Source organism: Parus major, chromosome 8 (assembly GCF_001522545.3).
Source record: "Parus major isolate Abel chromosome 8, Parus_major1.1, whole genome shotgun sequence".
Lineage (NCBI taxonomy): Eukaryota > Metazoa > Chordata > Aves > Passeriformes > Paridae > Parus > Parus major.
Genome location: NC_031777.1, coordinates 10123664 through 10145156, shown reverse-complemented (window position 1 = coordinate 10145156; position 21493 = coordinate 10123664). Strand labels below are relative to the sequence as shown.

The window sequence follows — 21493 nt, the reverse complement described above, 5'->3', positions numbered from 1 at the left end:
ATTCCCACCTTAGGAAGTCAGGGACAGTGAACCCTGGAGCTGGCAGTCTCACTAGCACAGCAAAGGGAGCTTTTGTGAGCGCCCTGCAATTCTTAATTTTTCTATACACGTGATGAACTCTGGCTCCAGCTTCTTCAGAACCACAGGATTCTATCTGCTAAAGACTTCAAACTGCTTCTTCAATAAGAAGCTGCTGTCAGAAGTTAGTATAAAACATAGGAATGTGTATATTAGGTAAATGGAAGAGGAAAAAGGAGAAATATTTTTATATGTCAAGATGGTGCTTCAGTGGTTAGACTGATGGAAGAAATTATCAGTTTCTTCACAGTTACAAGTTGTGAATTTAGAAACATGGACCTAGAAACTTTTGATTATTGAGGCAAGGCCTCAGAATCACAGTCCTTATGCCCCCTGTTAGTGACAAACTGGCCAACCTTGTTGTAAAATGCAGTAAAAACTTTTTATGCATCTACTTCTCTTATTTGAAAGCTGTTACAGAAACTTGCTCTGTAGTTTTAGGCCTTCTAAATTTCAGTTTTAAATGGATGGATGTTTGATTATGCTTTATTTTGGTCTTAACCACTTCTCATTTGACTTAAAAGTTATTTGGTCTCTCAAGTGTTTGAATCACCACTGTACTTTTTTTGCTTTCTTTTAAAATACAGGGGGTTTCTAGTCATCCTCCCTGTGCCTGTTCATTTTTGATTCTGTTCTTGGTTAGAATTAGCCAAACAGAATGTGTTCTGAGTCTTATAAAATTACATCAATAACAGAAAGCATCCTATATCCTGCCTTTTTGTCACTGCATCATCCTGTCATTATTGTTACCCCCTGTGAGAAACAGATCCCTTCAGATGTGTCAGCTTACTTTGCTCTCAAATGGCAAACTCACAGTAGCTGCAATTCTCATTTGCCCCAAGCGCATTACTTTGTGTCTGGTTATTGCACATCATCTCCTTTCTACTTCTCCAGGACTCAAATTTATGTAGTTTTGCTTCTATCATGCTCCTTTTCTCTGAACTGAAAAACTACTTGTCAGAGATGCTATCTTGTGCACATTGTAAAGTTCAGCAGCTTGGGAGACAGTTCCTGGGAGCTGATGTTCAGGAAGACTCTCCTGAAGCAAACTGCAGAAATTATACTCTCATTCATTTGCAAAAACACAACATGGCTGTTGAATTCTTCTGGAGGTCTAATACTGTGTTCAAGGTTTGAAATAGTTATTAGTCATACACTGCTAAGAGCAGAATGGGGGGTTATTATTATTCAGGCCTTGGACCAGAATTTACATGAAGTGGCCATGCTGCAAGGAGTGGAATCAGTGTTTGTTCTTGAACTGTCTTATTGCAGTGTATGGTTCTGAATGTATGTGCAACTAACACTGAGCATATGCCCTCTACTTGCAGGGAAGTAGTACAGGCAAATTGTGTCCGCTGGAAGAAAAAGTTCTTCTTTATGTGTAAGATCAGTGCCAGTGCCACAACAGGGATTCTGGATACTTGCACTTGCAGGGTGTCGGTAAGGAAGGTAAGCAGCTTTTCCCCCCCTGCCCTCCTCTTTCCTTGCTCATCCTTCCTTTGTGTTTTGTTTTATTTTTGAATGTCTGATAAACTTCATAAAGCAAATTTTAGCTGCAATCACATCAGGTATTCCTTTAGTCAAAATTTTGTAGTAATCTTATTACTTACTTTACTTTGACTAATTTATGGGGGGTTTATGTTTTTATTGAAGAAAACCCTCTTTCCAGCAGGGCAGCAAAGGAACTTCTCTTCTGTGTTTATAAAGTTAGCTCTTGATTGACACTTTCAGCAAGCAGCAGAAAGCTTAGACACCTGAACTGTGCTAAGTACCAGAATTTTGCAGCACAAAGCATTTTGCTTTGGGGCCAGACCTTGTAAAAGCCCAATACCAGCTGGCATCAGGCACATGCCATTCCTCTCACCAAGACAAGTGTCTTGCTGGCCTGCTCCAAAGGCATTGTGATTAAGGTCTAAAAGACAGCAGCATAATCTAGCAAAGTGTGGGAAGGTATTTTAAAATAAAGATTAATACCTGCTTTTCTAAAAAAAAAAAAAAAAAAAAACCAAGAAAAATCCTGAGTCAGTATATTTAATGGCTTAATGGTGTGTCTTTTTTCCTTTTTATTTTTTTTTTTAGGAATTAAAAGGAGGAAAGGCATATGCAAAGGTAAATTGAGACATAGCTAATTTTGCCTACAGATAAGCTTTTATTTCTTGCCATTTCCTGCACTTTTAAAGTAATTCCAGAATAGTACTTAATACTCATGACTTCATAATGTGCATTATAGTGACACAGCGCTGTCGGGAACTTTCAGTCAGTGTGTTTAATAAGTATATAACAATGTTATACCACCAAAACATTTTTTCTTTCAGGCTGGTATGTGGAAACAGTTAGTAAAAGTAAACATTTACATTAAAAAATAAAGAAAACTCTCCTCATTCTTTTTTTCTCTTGACACTTTAAATTTTTAACTTAAAATAGAACTATGCTGAATTTTACATTCTGGGTTTGTTTTCTGCTTTTTGCCTCAGTCCATTCCCTTTAACAGGCATTCTCTTACACATATTTGAAAAAAACTGCTATTGAGTGGTACTTAATGTGTAATTAGCAAGTACCTTCATTTAGCCAAATGCTTACTATTAATTGTCATTTTCTCTTAACAGCTGGGATTTGCAGATCTAAATCTAGCAGAGTTTGCTGGATCGGGAAATACCACTCGTCGCTGTTTACTGGAAGGTTATGATACCAAAAATACAAGACAAGACAACTCCATTCTCAAAGTAATTTCTTTGTAATACTTAAAGCAATAAAGCAGAGAACAAGTGCTATTTTTAAGCACTTAATGAAATTTAAAACTTACTTGCTGAACCTCTTTCTGGAAAGAAAGCTATTTGAAGTAAAACCAAAAGTGTTGTTTAGAGATAATCATTACAATCCACACAGCCAAAAATATAATTTGTCCTATCTTTGAAATGGAGCTGGAGAGCTGTAAAAGAAACTCTTTTAAAACATGTTCTTAGTCTAAGGGGAGCTGAAAAATGAACAAGTTAATATATGATATCTTCAGGACTGGGCAACTTTCTGTGCATCTTTCTGAGAATGAATCTATTAATTGGCTTATTTATGTACAAGCCACCTTCAATACCTCCATGATTCCTGGGATTTTCCTGTTTTCTATTTGGTAGTAATCACTGTAACAGCTGGGGAGAATTCTTGCAAAACATCCACCCTGACATTCTCTTCCCTTAGTCCAGGGAGTTAAAAAAACTGAATGAGCTATTCAAACCTGAAAATAATTCCATTGAGATTGTTTCAGGTAATTAAAAAAAAAAATCTTTTCATAATGAGACACTGGGATTAATTTTCCACATTATTCAGTATCCAGTCAGTGAATGGGGTTTCTGATCAGACAGTCACAGACTGTCCAGAACACTTATAATTGATGGCTTTGACCTGCCTAAGCCTTCAATGCACTGTATCCTATGGCTTATTTACCCTGTGTGTTTTTGCTGTCTCTGATGTTAGCACAACCTGTCCTGAGAGCCAGAAGTTTGCTGAACACCTTCAGCAAAGAACATACTTCAGCACCCACTGGTCTAAACAATGTTCTGTGTGCTCATTCAGGTTTTAGGTTTCTTGGCTCTGTTTTCCCCTTGAAGCCATCTTAATAATTCTAAGATTCTACTTGATATATATATATATATATATCTTTTTCAGAATCTTGTATGTGTAACTATGTTACTCTAAATGGTATTTTGTGTTGTTTGTATGCCTAAGAAAAAAAATGGTTTTTGCCCGACTGTTTTTATTTGCATGGGTGATGATGGCATTTTATTTTCCTTAAACACAACATATATAGTTATTATTTGTGGCAAATATAACTTACTTACATGACCATGTGTGTCACAGTTTTTTTTTTTCTTATGGTGGATTTTGTTTTCTTAATGTGTAGGTTTTGATCAACATGCAGTTGATGTCTGGAGACCCATGCTTTAAAACGTAAGTTATAAAAAATTCTCTGTGGGGTGGTGTTTTGATTGTACATTCCATGTTGAGAATTACATTTCTAATCTGTGTTTTTACATCTCTCCAATCTGGCAACAGTATTTACAAAAAAAAAAAAAAAAAGGCCACAAAAAATGGAATGGAATGGTAGCAGAATACCGACTAATGTTGTAAAATTGCTAGTAGAAGTGTCATAGTTCTTGCTGTTAGGTACTTAGTATCAAGCACAGAATACTCACCTGTACATTTGTAAAGTAAAAAAAAAAAATCACTTCAGGGAAACTGTTCCTGCAGCAACCTTATATAAATATACTTGGTACAGGCTGATCTGACTAATACTTGTGTCTGGAAAATATGCTCCTTTACCTTTTATTCACAAGTCTCATATGAGTTTGAAATATTAATTTACAAAAAAAAACCCCAAAAACAACAGAAGTGTGATATGACATAGTACAAGAGAAAGCACTTACAGGTATTTAGTTAGCAATGACATTATGCAGCACAGTAAAAGATGCAAGAGGTAACATCTGAGGGGCAGGTAGCTAGGAAAATTCCCTGCTATAGATTGAAGATCCTTTGGCCTTGTTGTACTTAATCTGTAGTTAAGGAAGTGTATTAGTTGTGCTGTGGTTTTGTACCAGTCTAGCTTAAGTGATTCACCACAGAACTCTTCAGTGTCCCCTTGCACCCCCTTCTTTTCTCTTCCACCAACCTTTAATGATGAGAATAGAGCACTGAACACTGTAGAATCTCATCTTGTGTTGACTGAATAAATAGCAAGAGGATATTGTATGAATTTGTCTGATTGGGCAAAACTTTTCTGTATCCCCAGTTACTTAGCACCTCTTTTACTTCAGAACATCTTTAGTAGATTTACTTTAGAGTCAGACCTACTAACAAATACATCACTGGAACTGATAAACAATTCCTCAAAGGCAGCTAATCATTAGTCTTGGATACTAACAAAGCAATGTATTTGGTTTTTTACTGCCTAGTACTGAAGGAGTTGAAGTAAGTACCTAAATAGCTTTCTGGATTCCTAGAGAAAAAAATCTTACTCAGACTTGGTAATTTCTTCCAAACTGGTGATATAACCACTTCCTGGAACATAAACTTTCAATTCAAACAGAACAAAAAATTTATATAACCCAGATGTCCTTTGTAAAAGGAAAATAAACCTTAAAACAGTTTCACAATCTGGCATCAACTACATATTTTATGAAGAAGCCTAGAAGGCTTGGTGTTTGATCTGTGAAGACATCCTAGAAACCATTCAGTTTTTGGTTTCAAAAGTATGTTATGCAGTTAAATCACACAGGCACTGTATTTCTAGAAGTGCTTCTCCCCTCCCTCCCCTCCCTCCCTCCCTCTTCTTTCTCTCTCCCTCCACTACATGAAGACAGTGACTAATGTATTGACTATGTCAAATCTAAAAATGTCAACAAAACCCATTTGTATGCAGAACAACAGTCTGTTCCCAAAGTGGAAAACAACAAAGCATAAAAAAAACCTGTAGGTAATATCTTGATATCTATTTTGGTTGTATTTGATTGCAAGAAATTGCTTGTGCTTTGTAATTTTCTAATTAGTTTCCTTTGCGCTAGCAAAACACAAACTTAGAGGTTTATTAATTTAATGAGATCTCTTTTTGGGTCTTGGTATTAACTCAAACAAGCACTTGAGTTTTATTAAAAGCTTTAATATTGAACTAAAATTTAAACTATGTCACACATGTTGTAGAAATTAAAATTTAGAGGGCAATACATGGAGATAGGCCCCTTTATTAGGATTTGGGGGAGTTATCAGCCCAGAATCATTTCATGTCCTATGACAGATTAAACAAAGCCAGGAGTGTGTCACAGCACAGAAGCCAACTTGGCCAACTGTTGTGCACATTGGTTTTTTTTTAACTTACCACCATGTATTCCATCAAGTACTGAATTGTATATATTCTTTGCATGTAAGCTGTTCTGATTCATACACTTAAAAAAAAAGAAACAACTTCAAATTAAAGACATATCACTCCACCAATCATCAGGAAAGGAAAAGCCTTTCCCAAGAACCCCAGAAGCCTGAGGGCTAAGCAGATTGCTTCTGTAGAATGTCCTTAATATCAACAGCAAAAGCTTATTTTTCTTCATTTCCTTCAACAGGAGACTAGGCAGCATGTTCCCCAAAAAAATTGTAGGTCTGTTAACTTGATGCACAGTATGAATTATGACAACATATTTGAAAGGAAAACTATGTGCTGATAATTTTGGAGGGACTACAACAGAAGTACAGCAAACCTTAACCACCTTTTTCTTCCAGGCCTCCTTCCACAGCAACATCTATAGCAATTGCTGGAGAATCAGAGTCTTTGCACGAAGACAGGAAAGGTGGAGAAAACTTACAAGTAGCACATCTGGGTATAGCAGGTATAGAATTATGCTCTCAATTTTTCAATGCTTTTATAACTGGCCTCATAGTTTCAAGAGGTTGAAAATGCTTCAAATCTGAAAGGGATGACAGTTGGCCTGCAAAGGAACCTTCTTACATGGTTTGTGAGCTTCTGTTTCAAACACAGCTGAAGTTTTTAAGTAGGTTAGCTTTTCAGACAGAAAACATCTGGCACAATGTTCTACTATGATACTGGAGAAAGGATGGTCATCTCTTTAATATTGACACTAGACAAATCTATATCTACATTTCATACAAATCCATCTAACCCAATGGTACTCTATGTTTTGCTCAGATACATATTATGATTTTTATTTTTTCAAGACTGCATATTAAATAACATGCCTGGTATTTCTGCAGCACTTGAGTCTCCAAAAGGTTTGTAGAAAATAAGTGTCAAGTCTCTAATCCCTCTGGGAAATGTGACTTTTGAATCTAATCAAGATTACAGGCAAAGTAAAAGCTGGCCTTAGGAACACTGTCTGACTTGCGTATGTTGCAGATGTCTCATCGAAGAGTGCCTCAGTCCCAGATGAACTTGGTGCATGTGGACATTCCAGAACATCAAGCTATGCAAGTCAGCAATCAAAACTGTCAGGTAGCTGTTCACAAGTTTGTTATGAGTTGTTGGGGATTATTTCTCTTTCACAGGCTTAGACGGTGGAAAAAAAGTTTATGTTTTAAAACGGGTTTGGGTTGAAAGCTTTTTCCTAGGAGTTTTAGGTGTGGCAAGGGTAACATTTTTTCCCTCTTAAAATTTTCTGGATTCACTGGATTAGCTCTTTGGATGCAAGACAGCTTTTTGCCTTTGTTCCTTCCAATTAACATATCTGAATGAGATTTTTACCTCTTCCATGAGTAAAAAAATGGAGACTTATCTCTAAAAGGGGGATGATATTTGTCATTCTAATTGTTCTGATATAATCAGGAGCTACTTGGAACAAAAAGAAAATGGCAGGTGCTAGAATACAAAACCTGAAGTCAGTTGTCTAGATGATATTGATAGGGCTTTTAAAAGTCCCTTCATAAGAAGACAAAACATAAATTCTGCTTTCAGGATGGACCTTGCCTGTCAAGAACATACCTAACCCATCTCTGTTGCATTTTCCCAACAGGATATAGCACATGTCACTCTAGATCATCCAGTCTGTCTGAACTCTGCCACAGGAGAAACACCTCAGTGGGGAGTACCTCAGTGGGAAGTACCTCAACAGGAACTGGAAGTATTCTAGAGCCATGTGAAGAGTCAGAGACAAAAGTAACTGAAACTGATATTGATACATCTGTTGAAGATGCACCACCAGAAAAACAATGCAGGTACACTTAATCTGAATGCCTTATCCAGCACAAATAAATTACTTTATCATGTGTAAGAGCTCTAAATATATTTATTTTTGCAGACATCCTGTAAAGCAGGACTCTGTGGAGTCACAGCTGAAGCGGGTTGATGCTACCAGAGTTGATGCTGATGATATAGTTGAAAAAATACTCCAGAGTCAAGACTTCAGTTTAGACTCAAGTGCAGAAGGTATGGAGATAAGTAAGGAAGCTTAGGGAAAATTGATGTACATTATAGGCCTTAGGAAAACCCACTCTCTTCACAGTCCCTGTTGTTTGTAGTTGTAAGGACTGTGCAACATTTTCTACTTCATCTTATCTACCAGAAATTGAAAATACCCTTACCTGATTCAGGGAGCTTTCCCAGATGATTACTTTAAGCCTAAAAGAGCAGGTGCAAATCTATGACAAAGGTACTTCTTCCAACCTACACCATGTAGGAGTTGGTTCTTCATTACCTAAAGTATTTGCATCTGAAAGTATCAGCTACAAAACGGGTAGATTTAAAATTACTTAGATTTAGTTAGGGCAACGTTAACGAAAGCTAATATATTTTAATTTGTTTGCCTTTTAGAAGAAGGTTTAAGATTATTTGTGGGCCCTGGTGGAAGCACTTCTTTTGGAAGCCACCATCTACCTAACAGGTATGTAGCCTGAACTAATCTATAGGCAATACTAAATAAAAATGCACTTATACAGAAATTATTCTGTATCTACATTCTTGACCTTTGTATCTTTCTATTTTGTATCATTTAAAAGCACTAAAAGAGCTAGATTGTCAGTTTTTAAAATAGGACATATAGATTAGTTCCAAAACAGAACTGATGTGTCAGTCATAATTGTAACTTTCAGAGTTTCTGAAGAGTCTCAGTTCCAGGGTTTTCAGATACAAGCAATGTTTCAGAATGGACACAGGAAACAGACACCAGTTTCAAATGGGAGCTCTACAGCCTTATTATGTTACTCTGGAGTGGGAAGAAAATTTTAAGTGTTTTACACGTCTGCCTTTACAGTATCAAACTGTTACATCTTCCTGATAACAAGCCTTATTTTCTTCAGTTTAGTTTTTATCACAAATCCTGTTTCCATTTGCTACATTATTTGTTTCAATGGTTTGTTCATCTTTCAACTATTTGCAGCCCTAAAGTGTTTCTTTTGATAATTGTCACTTAGAATCAGACCTTTTTTTCTTCTCTAAACCTGCTTCAAATACCCTGATACATGACTTGACCTGAATGTGTTATTCTTCAGATGAGAAAGCATGAAAACTAGGCAAGAATAATACTCTAATGCTCTAATGTGTTTCTGCAGTCCTATGTAACTCAATGTTTTTAGCTGAAGAAAACAGAACAGCCTCGTTGCAGTACTTCAGCAATTAGTATGAACTTGGGTATAAAGGCAGTTGATAATATATTGAAAGTCATAAAATAATTGCATTTTGTATGTGTAAGTAATACTATGATTAAAAGATAATTACTTGACTCATCTGCAAACTGGGCACACCAATATCTGTCTAGGATCACATGAATGGGTACAGAACACACTCCTGTAGCACACAGAGTTCTGTCCTAATGCAGCTGCTAAAATAGTCCAGGCACAAGACTGTACTAAGGCAGAGCTTGCTGTATTAATTTTTTACATAGTACTGCAATTTGTTGTGGAAAACCACCCACTGTGGGCAGTCATGTGGGAGGTGAGAGACTTTTGTTTACAATTCAGAGTGAACAAAAGACTGAAGATGTTCTTCTTGTACCTTAATGTAAGATGACAATCAGTTTCTGGGTTTTTTAGGCAGATTGATCTATTTATGTATAAATGTATATAAAGAATATTAGCTGCATATAATACAGCTATGGGGATGGGTACCCTAAATATGACATTTAAGAAATTCTAGTGAAGTCCAGCAGTAACGTCTTGTTCAGTAACATTACTTTTTGTTAATTTTGACTGTAGCACAACAAAATCTCTTTAATGCATTAAAGTGTAGGTGACTCCTTGGCATGATAATAATGATGAATGTTTTCTATCCTTCACATTTAGCTAGTTTGATATTTGCTATTTGGTTGGAGAGGTTTTGTTGGGGTTTTTTTGGGAGGGCTGTTGGTTGGGTTGTTTAAACAATACACTTGCTGATATGTGATACTTGCTACTTAGCTTTTCATTTAAATTGACATTGAACTAACTTTTTTCAAACTTTCAGAGTAGGATCTGGAGCATATGAGCAGGTGGTAATAAAACGCTAAACTGGAATGTCAAATGAGGAAAACTTGGAGCTCTGATGTTGATACTATTGGTACTGTTTGCTGCAAGAGCTGAGAAAGACAAAAGGAACTCAATGTGATCTTTTTCTGAAAAGTAGTGGAATGCCTCTTGCCCATAGAGCATCATCTGTGGTATGAAGGCAATGTTTAGCTGTGTACCTTGTGAGAGCACTTGGACCATTTTTGTAAGCTCTGTCTGATGTTAGTGGAATTACTTAATTTCTGTGAAACATCTGTGGAAGCATGTCCCATTTCAATATTTTATATGTGAGATCACTTGTGATGATGGACTTTGTTTGTAATGTTGTTTCTAAAGAAACTTCTGAAAGTTGGTCTTAAAAGAACCAGAAAAAAGTAATTACTGAATTTTATCCTACATGCCATTTTATTTTTACAAAAGCTTATTACTCCTCTCAAGTCAGTTTTTGTCAGGTCAAAGTTATGGCTTCCAGAAAAACAGGCCACCTATAGTGTAACTAAAAGCTTAAGAGTACTGAGTAGAACTTCATTGCAAGGTTCAATAGAAGAAGTGAACACCATGTACATTTGAAACAAACCCCCAAAACTAAATAGATCTAAACCAGCCACTAATCAGTTATGTTAACTGTAAATTAAGGATACAGGTTTAAATATATCAAATGTGACTTTTTTTTTGTTCAAGTGATGAAACAAGTGGGATTCCACACCAAAACACTAAGGCACAGTAGTGTTTTATCAAGAAAGCTGCCTTGATTGTTAAATCTGGAGTTCAGCAGCTGCTCCCGCAGAAACTCACTAAGATAATGCATGAACATTGAGATTCAATGGGATGGTACTGTTTACAAAACAAGTCAGTAGTTTACCACTTAATTTTTTAAATTGTAGTTTAATCCTTCACAGTCAGTGCTTTGCTTCTGTTTTGAATGTGCCTTGCGGGACTGGGGGTGTACAGGGAGATTAAACCATTTACTAAGGAATTTAAGCTTTAAAACTAGGTAAACATCTATACTATTATTAATATAACTTGTTGAGAGAAGCACTTTATTGTAGACATACTCTGCACACTGAAAAAGTCTTAGTGCGCAACAGCTCTGTTGAACACTTCTTTTGCTATCTGTCCACTGTTCCATTAGGTCAATGTACTGTATTTAAATTTGCACAAGTAGTGATTTGCCTGACAGGCAAGAAAGAGCTCTTTAAATTTTCATTGAAAATATGAAAGAATCCATTTTTAAAGGGATGTGTTGGGTAACAAATAATGGTAATTGTAAACCACAAATTACTTAAATGTTTTACATTTAGTGGTACTGTTCATCAGTTACAGCCTGGAATAAATAAAAATAGTGTGGCCACTTTCTTGAAAGCTCAGACTTCAAATTTTGCTCAGAGTGATGTTTGATACCTTATGGATGTAAAAGTAGGCCATATTTAATAGGTTAAATTAGGAAAAGCAAACTGTGTTTTCCAGAAATCCATAGTAGAATTATTAAATTTTTATTTGTATTTTTATGAAAATTTCAGCTCTCAAAGCTAGAATGCTTCTATTGAATATGATGAATATGAGCTATTTCTCAGTTTAGGTACTTGTATACTTTTATTTCTACTGTTCATTATCATTTCTTTAGAGTGTCTAATTAGGTAAAAGAATTAATACAAAGATTCTATTTTTAGCTGCTCTTACTAGAAGTGTGGTATTATCAGTTTCTGTTCTCCACAGGAATTTTACACAGAAACTACTCAACTGCTGGTAACAACTCTCTATCAGAACATTATAGTCTTCTTTCCTGTTTTATAACTAATTCATACCGAAAAATCCCACTGCAAGCAAAAGATATCAGAAATCTGAATACATTCTTTGCTTTCAGTACTCCTTGATACTGCTATACTTGTTGACAAATCTATTATAACTAGTAGTAGTTAAATGGTAGTTTACTTACATCTACTAGGAAAACAACAACAAACTACAAAACAGACTTTTAAAAAACACTGTACAGCTACTTATGTAATTCTCAAGGGAATTTCCATAGCCCATTGCATTTTATGTTAACCAGCATAGCTAATGGTCATCTGTTAGATAATCTGTTTATTAGAAACAGTATTTTCTTGCCTGAGCAGATCTTTTAAATAATAGGGAAGTTGACATAGAAATACAGCTTTTCATAAAACTGTATCTTAGTAATTTATTCTTCAGACTTGACTTACAACTCTTTGTGAAGTGATAATCTAATTGTGCATCATGTAAGTGAAAATAACCACATTCAGGTGCTGTATTTTCATTTTTGTAAACTATGTTATATTAATACTGGAGACTTCCATGTTGTAAACTGTTTGGGATGTATTGGTGGATTATAAGTTTTTTTAACTGTATTTAAATACAAATCTCTCAGACATTCAATAAACTCATGTCTTCAGCTTGGAATCCATTCCTAAACAATTGTCTCTTTTTTTAATGCAAAAAATTACAAACTTAACTGGAAGTTTGAATCCATTTTCAGTTTCTCTTCCAGTTAAGGACTTCTTTTTTAAATGCTTTGCTCTTTTCTGCCTGTGTTTATTATAAACTGATATCTGTATTATTGGGAAAATGTGTCATTTAGATCCTATTCTTTTTCTAATCTATAAGGAAAATTTTTAATTCACAACACTGATCAGAAATGTTCTCTTCAACTATTCTGACCATAACCAAACAATAGATATCTACATTATTTCCCTTACATTCAGGATCCTGCACTCTTTTTTTTGATGTTGGAGGGTTTTTTTGGTTGTGTTGTGGAGTTTTGTTCTTATTAATTTTTTTCCATCTATTCTATTTGGATTTTACAGTTTTGAACAGCAGCTGCACATGAAAACAACAGAAATTTTTTCAAGTTAGCATTCACAATTACTGCAGTTCTTTAATTTTTTTGAATTTTTTTTTTTGAAAAACAGAACAAAGATTATAGTTTCAAATTTCAATTCAGCTGAACAACATTTGGTTTTCATCAAGGCTGAGTATGTACTCATCTTGACAAAGGCATCTCTAAATTTTGTCAAAATTAAGAAAAAACTTGCTGTAAACTTAGGTCTGACTCACATTATTCAGCACAACACAGTAGATGGCAAAACCAAACTGTCCTTGAAGCTAACAAGAGCCTACTAGAAATAATCTAGTAATGATAGCTACAATAAAGCAATAGAAAGCTAACAGAAATACTTAATTTTCTTCTTAGGAATTATTTCCTTTTGGCTCCTGATACTCTACTTGAAACCCCTAGGAGTTACTGCTGCCTTTGTCAGAAGCACTCACCTTCACTCAGTGAGAGATGCTGATAAATAAAGACCACCAATGGAAGGTTAGAAAATATTTTGCAGTCTACTTAGCATACAGAACATTGCATCTGACAACTTTTAAAAAAAACACTTTCATTACTTCAACTGAACTTCGTGTAAGATCTAATTCTCTTCATGCTCAATACTGATCATCACAGCAGAGCCATCACTACTCAGTGTGACCTTGCCAGCAATAAGCTTGCATAACTTCTCAAAGGTACCACAAAGGCGATTCACTTTGGGAAAAGAAAAGACTGTTGCAAGAGGTATGTAAACCTCATTTCCACTGATAAATGGTTCCATGTGTTTTTCAACAACCAGTTTTCCAAGATAGTCTGAAAAACAGTCCATTGAAGGTTGGAATTTGGATTCTCTCTCAGGATCATCACTGTACTCCTCACGTATTGACATTAAACGGTGCTTAATGATTTGGGCTGTGAAAATAACTTCACTGATCACTGCATTCTGCAAGTACTTTTCATCTTTAAGACTTGGGTACACTGCTTTGAAGACCTTTACAATATACAAGAATACATGAAATGTTTTATCACTAAAACAAGCTCAAATTTTAACATTTGCTGTCCAAAAAAGCTTTTAAAATGTGAATAGTATTTTTTATTCAATACTGTTTTGCTTATTAAACAGTTTCAGGTAATAAAAACAAGGCAATAGGAGCTGGTTTTCTGTATTACAACTATGCTGGTAGTTAACTGAATTAAACATCCCAAAACCCAGCAGGCTATACCTCCAAGCTACAGTTGTAGATCAGGCAAGGTATAGCCCTGCAATTCTTTACCTCTTTTTAATAATTCTCTTACTTCTCACACTATGGGGTTCTGGGGACAGTTCCAGCGTGATGGAGATTCTAAACTACTTCTGAACTGGCATATGGAAACCAAGACTATAGCATGAAATTTATTGTGTTCAGTGTAAAACATTAAATATTCTCTCACAGCTATAGGGAATGCTAAAAATAAATTGTGACATCAAAATCTGTGAACTTGTAGTGTGTTCTACACTGAGCTATACTGCGAGACAATTAAGGAAACTAAGCAGGCAATCTCATTCCCACCAGGTTACTAGGAAGTGCTTTATACCAACAGACTACCAATAAAGTCCTGCTGTTTATAGTTATTTCTTACTTTCCAACTACATCTTCAAATGTTGAATTATTCCTATAAATTAGTAACCTAATAAAAATTAATTTGATAAGAAACACACAACATTAATATTAATCTCAAAGGATACCTATGTCAAAACTCTCTCCAAAATGACCCTGCAATGGGAGCTAATGAAAGCAATTTCTAGTACATGTCCATCAACTAGATGTATTTCCAAGTCTGGTGAGCACTAAAGAGACATTCATGATTCTATTAATGGTAGTAGATGACAGGTGACATTTCACATGCACAGAAATTTCAAATACAGAAATTAAAAATGTTTTTTATAGCTTGGAAACCATAAAAGATAAACCCATAACACCACTTTATCTTTCCATTTAGGTCACAAGTCATCTGAAGATACTTAGATATTTTTACACAAAGAAATTAAATATTAGATTATGTTCACTGAAACAAATAATTTAAGGCCTTATAAAATTGAATAAAACCTCAACAGTGTATTTATCTTTGCATTGTTATTTCATGTCAACTCTGAAAAAAATTTGATTTATACCATATGGCATTTAGTAAGAAATGCTTTTTTAAAAATTTTTTATGTATCTGAAAAATCTGTCAACTACATAATAAATAAAATTAATGACTAGAGGAAAAATAGCTGGCAGAAAGGAGAAATTTCATTCCAAGGATGGAAGTATCTTAACATAAGAATGATTATCCATATTGTTATTTAGCAAATACCCTAAAAGTTTAAGGCTTTTGTACAGCTGGAAACACAAAGAATGAGGCTGTCTTGTTTTCTGATTACAATCAGAGCAAAGACAGGACAGTAGCAGTATTTCATGGTAACAACCTCACATGCAGTCACAGACAACTTCATCCTTTATTCATACCTCTAAAGGAAGAAAATAATACTTACTGTTTTGTAAACTGTTTCAGTGGGTTTCTCAGACTGAACTGATTCACCAGTTTGAGGATATTTTCTCACAAACACACCTATTTGGGTACAAAACCCAACCTTCTCCATTCCTGTTGGTGGGTGCCCAACGCCAGTAAATTCCACTGAGTAACCATAGCATCGAGCAGCCTCTAGAGCCCTAAGACAAATTATTCCAGTTATATGAAATTATCATCTTTCCATGTGATAAAGATCCATTCTTAAGGAGAAGCAAGACTCTAAGGCTGCTAAGGCTTGAATGTAATTTCTCTAACAATATTCCCATGCCTGAAGATAAGCACTGTCACATCTTGTATGAGAGCTGTAAGATGCCTACCATAGTCTGAATCATTTAATATCATTTAGCCATCCAAACATTACTGTTTCTTCTAAAATATGTGCATAGAATGCTAATGTTAATTCTCACAGTTGCTTATTCACCAACCTGGAAGTCAGGTAAAAAACCAATTTTCAAGAACAAAATTATTTGAAAAATACCCATAAAAAATATACACACCTCTAAACCACAAGAGACCAGTTAATAGAGGAAGTGTGGTTAGAAAGACTAAAATCTACCTAATCAAGGTTACAACAGTGTACATAACATCTAAATGAAAAGTATCTTGTAGTACTTCAGCCAGTGTGAACAAAGGCATGAGACAGAGAACCAAAATTGTGCTACCTAGCCGTATCATTCTCCAAGAAAAACAAAACTAAATGAACATCTCGTGTATTTTAGAGATGTAATATTTCTATTTCACAACATAAAGGCTTTCTCATGTTTAAAGCTCAAAGAACTTCCACACTTCTTCAGTGATATCAATATTTTAATTCACATCTATCTAAAAGCAAAATCTAAATCTACTTGAAGTCATAGAAATTGTCTCTAAGGTATTCTAAGGTAGCTAATTACAGGCAGGTTTCAGTATCATTATGTAAGGAAAAGTACATGCTTCCAGCTTTGCAAAACTATCAACTCAAAAATCACTGGACACTTTAAAGTGCATAGCAGAAACAATATAGTTTAAGGGGAAAAACTTCCAGAATACATACACCAAGAGTTAGCTACTGAGATATGGCATTCTTTACTGTACCATGTATTTTATTCCACAACTACTGGACAGTTGAATGTTATCACAGCATCTCACTTTCTCTTATTTTTATTTTTATTACATTCCTGATATTAAGGGTAAGATAGATCTCATGTAACCCTCTGTCATGTGCATATGATTTGCATTAAATCCTTCATTGATCCATTAAACTATCCTGTGCTCAACATGCCACACTGCTGTGGTTATTTGATACTCGTTGCTGAGTGCTTTAATTACACACCATATACAGCAAGCCCATTTCTTGGATTTTATTAATAATTTCTACAGCAGGGTATTATGCAAAAAGATTAATTTCAACTGTGTTAATTTTAATGAAGATATATAAAAAGTAGTAAGAATTCTAAATATTTTTTTGCAGAGCAGTTACAGTAAAAGCCAATTAAACCACCATCATATAATACAAAATCCACAGAATATGCTTAACTGCTCTCAACAGCAAAGAAACCACCAAACCAGGAGGTGACACTTCACTGATAACAAACCACACAAGTGAACCATTCTGAAAATGCACAGACATTCATTTCTCACACTACTGGGCACTCAGAACTGCATCATATGCATCCAGCATATGATGTTCTGTACCTTACCAGTTTTGAAACTGTGCTTGGCTCCACTCAAATTTGTGGTCTGGATGCCTGTATGACATCACTCTTGAAAGCAAAGGGTTAAATTCAGAATTTGGAGTGCTGATCACAACTATGCTTGGAGCCATGAAACCGAACACCACTTCAGGAAACTTCTTCAGCTCTGATTCATCCAGGTGTTCTATTCTGAAAAGAGCAAGTTGATGTCTGTGTTTAAAAACACATCACTATAATCTTAACAACCAGTGAAAATAACCCCAAACCCATATCTGTAACTTGTAATTTTACAGCTACTTCTACTATATGAGTACTGGCACTGTGGCCATGTAGCAGCATGGGGCTTTTGACTGAGCAAATCTCCTCTTGAATTTTGTACTTTTTCATCAGTATCCTCTTCCCACCATAAGCATTACTTGAACTGCTTAGTATGGTTAATTTAAACATAAGTTTAGACATAAGACATCCATGCTTCTACTTTCTACTTTTCTAATTCTACTCTGCTTGAAAGGTTTGATCAAGCCTGTTTGGAGCATGCACAGAATTCCAAACTGAACTTTAATAGATTTAAAAAACCATTTTGTATTGTCCTAATACTCACAGTTCAATACATGTCACCAAGTCAAAACCAAGCATACAGGGATCTTTATGGGCAACTGAACCATGATGCAAGGTAACAGTTAGGCATCTTTCAGATGGCTGCAAATAATCAACAGGAAGAGGAGACAAAGTATGCCTATAAAAGTATTAAAAATATGTTGTTACAGGAAGGACCTTAAGACAAGATAAATAGTACATGTAAATGGACTAGCTAACACCCTAGCTAGCATAGATACTCCATGAATCTCAAAAAGGTTAACTGCTTTACATGGATATAAAAAAGAATATGCAATACAAACACATTTTGTAACTACCTACTACTTTCTAGGACAGAAAGAGCAGAAGTTAATCTGGAAACTGTCCTTCGTGTTTACAAGAATTTCCATTATACTCTCAAGTCACTTGGAAAGCCACTTGTAAACTTTGATAATAGTTCAATTCCAGACACACGGTAAGTCTGGTTTAGACAAGCTTTGCAGGGTTTCAGGGTGGAGTTTTAGGCAAGCATATTACCTATTTTTTCCAAGTAAAATACACAGAGAAGCCAAAGTACATGTGCAAATTTCATTTTGAAATACAGCACTAGAGAAAACACACAATAGATGTTAAATATAAAAGGTTACTTCTCTTCCTTCTTGAGAAAGAGCATGAGATCCTACATATTTACTGAAATTGTATTAATCTGCTTTCAAGAAACCTATGTTCATCCATCAGACCAGTGCTTCAAAGATCACAAGAACCTCTCATTTTAAAAAGGTTCTAAACCAGACACCACACACGGAGCTAACCTTCCTATTTCAAAATGAGAAAAAAGAACAAGTCCCCACCACGGTGACTAATAATTCCATGTACATTTCAAAAAGATCAAAACTGATCCTTCTGAAGACAATAATGTCACGTATAAGCATACACAGATATTCGTAACACCATGCATTAGTGCCCTTACAAACAGTGAATTTTTCACATGTGCACACTCTGAGGACCTATCTGCAGCACTGCAGGAGAGGAGGTAGAAAATAGGCAATAAAGTGAAACCCATGAAGGAGTGAGGGGTAGAGGGAAAGTGTTTTTAAAATTTGCTTTACTTATTATCCTACTCTGATTTTGATAATAAATTCAACCATTTTCCCCAAGTCAAATCTGGTTTGTCCATGATAACGTAACTGATGAGTGATTTCTCCCTGCCCTTTAACTCACAAACATTTTGGTGTATTTTCTCTCTCTGTCCAGCCAAGGAAGGGGAGTGATAGAGCAGCTTTTGGCGAGCTCCTGGCCTCCAGCCAGAGTCAACCCACCACACCACTAGGTCAAGATAAACACAAACCTCAAAACAAAGAGCTTACATTTTCTCTTTCATCACATTTGCACAGATATCTAGCCCAGCTAACACTTCAATGCAACTGCAGAATTTCAGCATCCAGAGAAGGCTGCAATCAGCACATCCTAAATCTGCCACCTGTAAATTAGATATAAAAAAATGTATAAATGCTATATATTTCTAAGTAATTTCAGAGATTTGCATAAAATTAAAATTCCATACTTATCAAAATAACTTTTTAATGATAAAACATTTCAGAATCATAACTAAAATTTATAGCTGCAAGCAAGCAGGATAGATGCAGGAAAGATTTAAAAATTCTTTTTTAAAAATGTATATGAAGATCCTGCAAGGTGTTTTAAAAAGAACTAACCTTTTGTCACTACACCTATAAAAAAGTATATGTAGGACATCCCACTGGATTCTGGAGAATGTCTCCCACATGAGTAACAGTAAGGTATGATTTTAAATATAAAAGCTGCATCAATTTTCACATTCACCACTGCTTTTCACTGGGCTGTTCTTCCTCCAAAACTCAGAGAACAGGCTCACCAGCAGCAAAGTTAGCAGCAAAAAATCTGCATAAAACAAGTTTACAGGTTCAGTCTAACGTTTAAGCAGGGGATTCTGAGGATATTCAGGCCATGAAGTCAAAGAATAGATATTTTTTCCTGTAAGCTAAGGAGATAGTTGAGTATGTAAACCAACTCCCACTGATCTTTCTCAGGCTCAGTCAAGGTTGAAGCACATTGCTTTTCTCTATGTAAAAATCTTGAGTTGTTTCTGTCCAGTTTATCTGCTGTCTGTATAAACAGTGAGTTCATCCTCCCACCCCTTCCACATCCTAAAGCAGAAAATTCAAACCTTTAAAGACAGATGCAACACTGGTGAATATGTTCTATTTGAAAGCAGATTGCCACAGCAGTGGCAATACAGTGCCACGGCATCATAGACTGGATTTTTATTAGCTATTAGAAGGATGATTACATAAGTAATGCAAATGCATCAGCTTCTTGCGTGGCCTCTGAGGTATTAACATCAGTTTAAGGGTTAAACACTGCAGACTTGAGAAAATCTTTTGGGGAAGAAAGCGAGGAAGAGACATCAGAAGCCAGCAAACACTATAGAATGTTACTTAAATAATTTAACTTTTCACAGTGAGTAGTGAAACAAAAATTTTGATATATTGGGGGGACACACATGACAACACATGTGGAGGGATACAAGACCTTAAGAAAATGGAGATGAGTTAGCTTCACATAATCCCACATCCAGTGTCATTTCTAATCTAAGACTATCCATGCAAATGGTTAGGTAAACCTGATACACTACACGGAACTAACAGCTCCAGAAAGCAAAACCCAACTGTGAGGAAAGCAGCTTGAACCAAATTCCACAGTATTAAATTAAAAACACAATGCCCACTACTCTCAAAAATAGACAAAGGCATTTCTCTTGTTTAAATATTCTCCTCTCCCATCAAGTAATATTAGTTTTATGTACCTCTGAGAAAAAACATATCACGTGGTTTCTGCTAAGTCCATTCAGTTTCAACACTTCCTCCACTATTGTTTGGTAATTAGGTCAACATGTTATTTACACTTTTTTTCTTCCTGAGATACCAAGTGTCAACTTACTTTCAAGTTTATAACCTAAAGAGAGAAAACATACCAACCTTCTTAGGTTTATATTTCTCCACTAAATCTTTAACGAACTGGTGGCGTTGCTTGTACAAAGGAGGTTCAAATTTAATAATTTGTGTAAACTCTTCTTGAAAGGTCCTATCCATAGTATTCTGGCAAGGCTAAAATAAAAAGTTAACTCTTATTTTCTGAAGCATTTCATAACCTATCCAATTACAAAGTTTCCTGTTTTCAGTGGTTTTTGAGTCCCAATTGAGCAGGGGTAGACCTGATCTGAGTCCTATTCAAATAATGACAAAAATATTTGGATTAGCACGATTAGGCTGTTCTCTTCACATGTCATTATCTAAAGAACCTTTTGTAAACAACTATAAATCGTATACAAATCTAAAAAAGCAGATTTCATAATCTGTCACTATCCATCCAGCACACCTGGACAGAGACTACAACCAAACATTACAACCAAACGCATCTGGGCCAAGCCTGCACACAACTTGATTGCTCTACGAGGCCTTTTACACACAAATAAAAATACGTATTTGTGTAGATATACGCACAAAATTCGGTTCGGTGTTCAGGCCAGATCCCCGCCGTCTCAGGAGTTAAGCGGGCCTGCTCGGCTCCCGTCAGCAGTGCCCGCGTGAGGGGCCACCCGCGGCACCCACCGCCTGACCCCCGCCGGCCCCTAAGCCGCCCCGAGCCTGACCCCCGCCGGCTCCTGAGCCGCCCCGAGCCTGACCCCCGCCGGCTCCTGAGCCGCCCCGAGCCTGACCCCCGCCGGCTCCTGAGCCGCCCCGAGCCTCAACCCCGCCGGCTCCTGAGCCGCCCCGAG

General features: G+C 35.9%; 2 protein-coding genes across 10 annotated transcripts in view; one reads left to right on the top strand and one right to left on the bottom strand.

Annotated features, from left to right (window-relative positions):
- The window catches only part of FAM102B (family with sequence similarity 102 member B), a 25155-nt gene extending 11584 nt beyond the window's left edge, over positions 1 to 13571 (top strand). For 2 of the 3 annotated variants that reach the window (XM_015635849.3, XM_015635851.3), the window contains exons 2-11: positions 1407 to 1527; positions 2158 to 2187; positions 2685 to 2801; positions 3974 to 4020; positions 6337 to 6443; positions 6968 to 7063; positions 7581 to 7782; positions 7866 to 7993; positions 8378 to 8447; positions 13253 to 13571. In XM_015635849.3, the coding sequence (XP_015491335.1) occupies positions 1407 to 1527; positions 2158 to 2187; positions 2685 to 2801; positions 3974 to 4020; positions 6337 to 6443; positions 6968 to 7063; positions 7581 to 7782; positions 7866 to 7993; positions 8378 to 8447; positions 13253 to 13352 (1018 nt within the window). In that variant the 3' untranslated portion in view covers positions 13353 to 13571. Of the gene's footprint in view, positions 1 to 1406; positions 1528 to 2157; positions 2188 to 2684; positions 2802 to 3973; positions 4021 to 6336; positions 6444 to 6967; positions 7064 to 7580; positions 7783 to 7865; positions 7994 to 8377; positions 8448 to 10003; positions 12463 to 13252 lie in introns of those variants that run through there. The other variant, XM_015635850.3, reaches the window with a different exon arrangement.
- The window catches only part of HENMT1 (HEN methyltransferase 1), a 9759-nt gene continuing 350 nt past the window's right edge, over positions 12085 to 21493 (bottom strand). For 3 of the 7 annotated variants that reach the window (XM_015635861.2, XM_015635860.2, XM_015635853.2), the window contains exons 2-7: positions 20694 to 20822; positions 19044 to 19156; positions 17702 to 17836; positions 17107 to 17289; positions 15390 to 15567; positions 12085 to 13865 (exon numbers count right to left, since the gene is read on the bottom strand). In XM_015635861.2, the coding sequence (XP_015491347.1) occupies positions 13476 to 13865; positions 15390 to 15567; positions 17107 to 17289; positions 17702 to 17836; positions 19044 to 19156; positions 20694 to 20807 (1113 nt within the window). In that variant the 5' untranslated portion in view covers positions 20808 to 20822 and the 3' untranslated portion in view covers positions 12085 to 13475. Of the gene's footprint in view, positions 13866 to 15389; positions 15568 to 17106; positions 17290 to 17701; positions 17837 to 19043; positions 19157 to 19391; positions 19597 to 20521; positions 20671 to 20693; positions 20823 to 21218; positions 21355 to 21493 lie in introns of those variants that run through there. The other 4 variants (XM_015635857.3, XM_015635852.3, XM_015635858.3 and 1 more) reach the window with 4 other exon arrangements.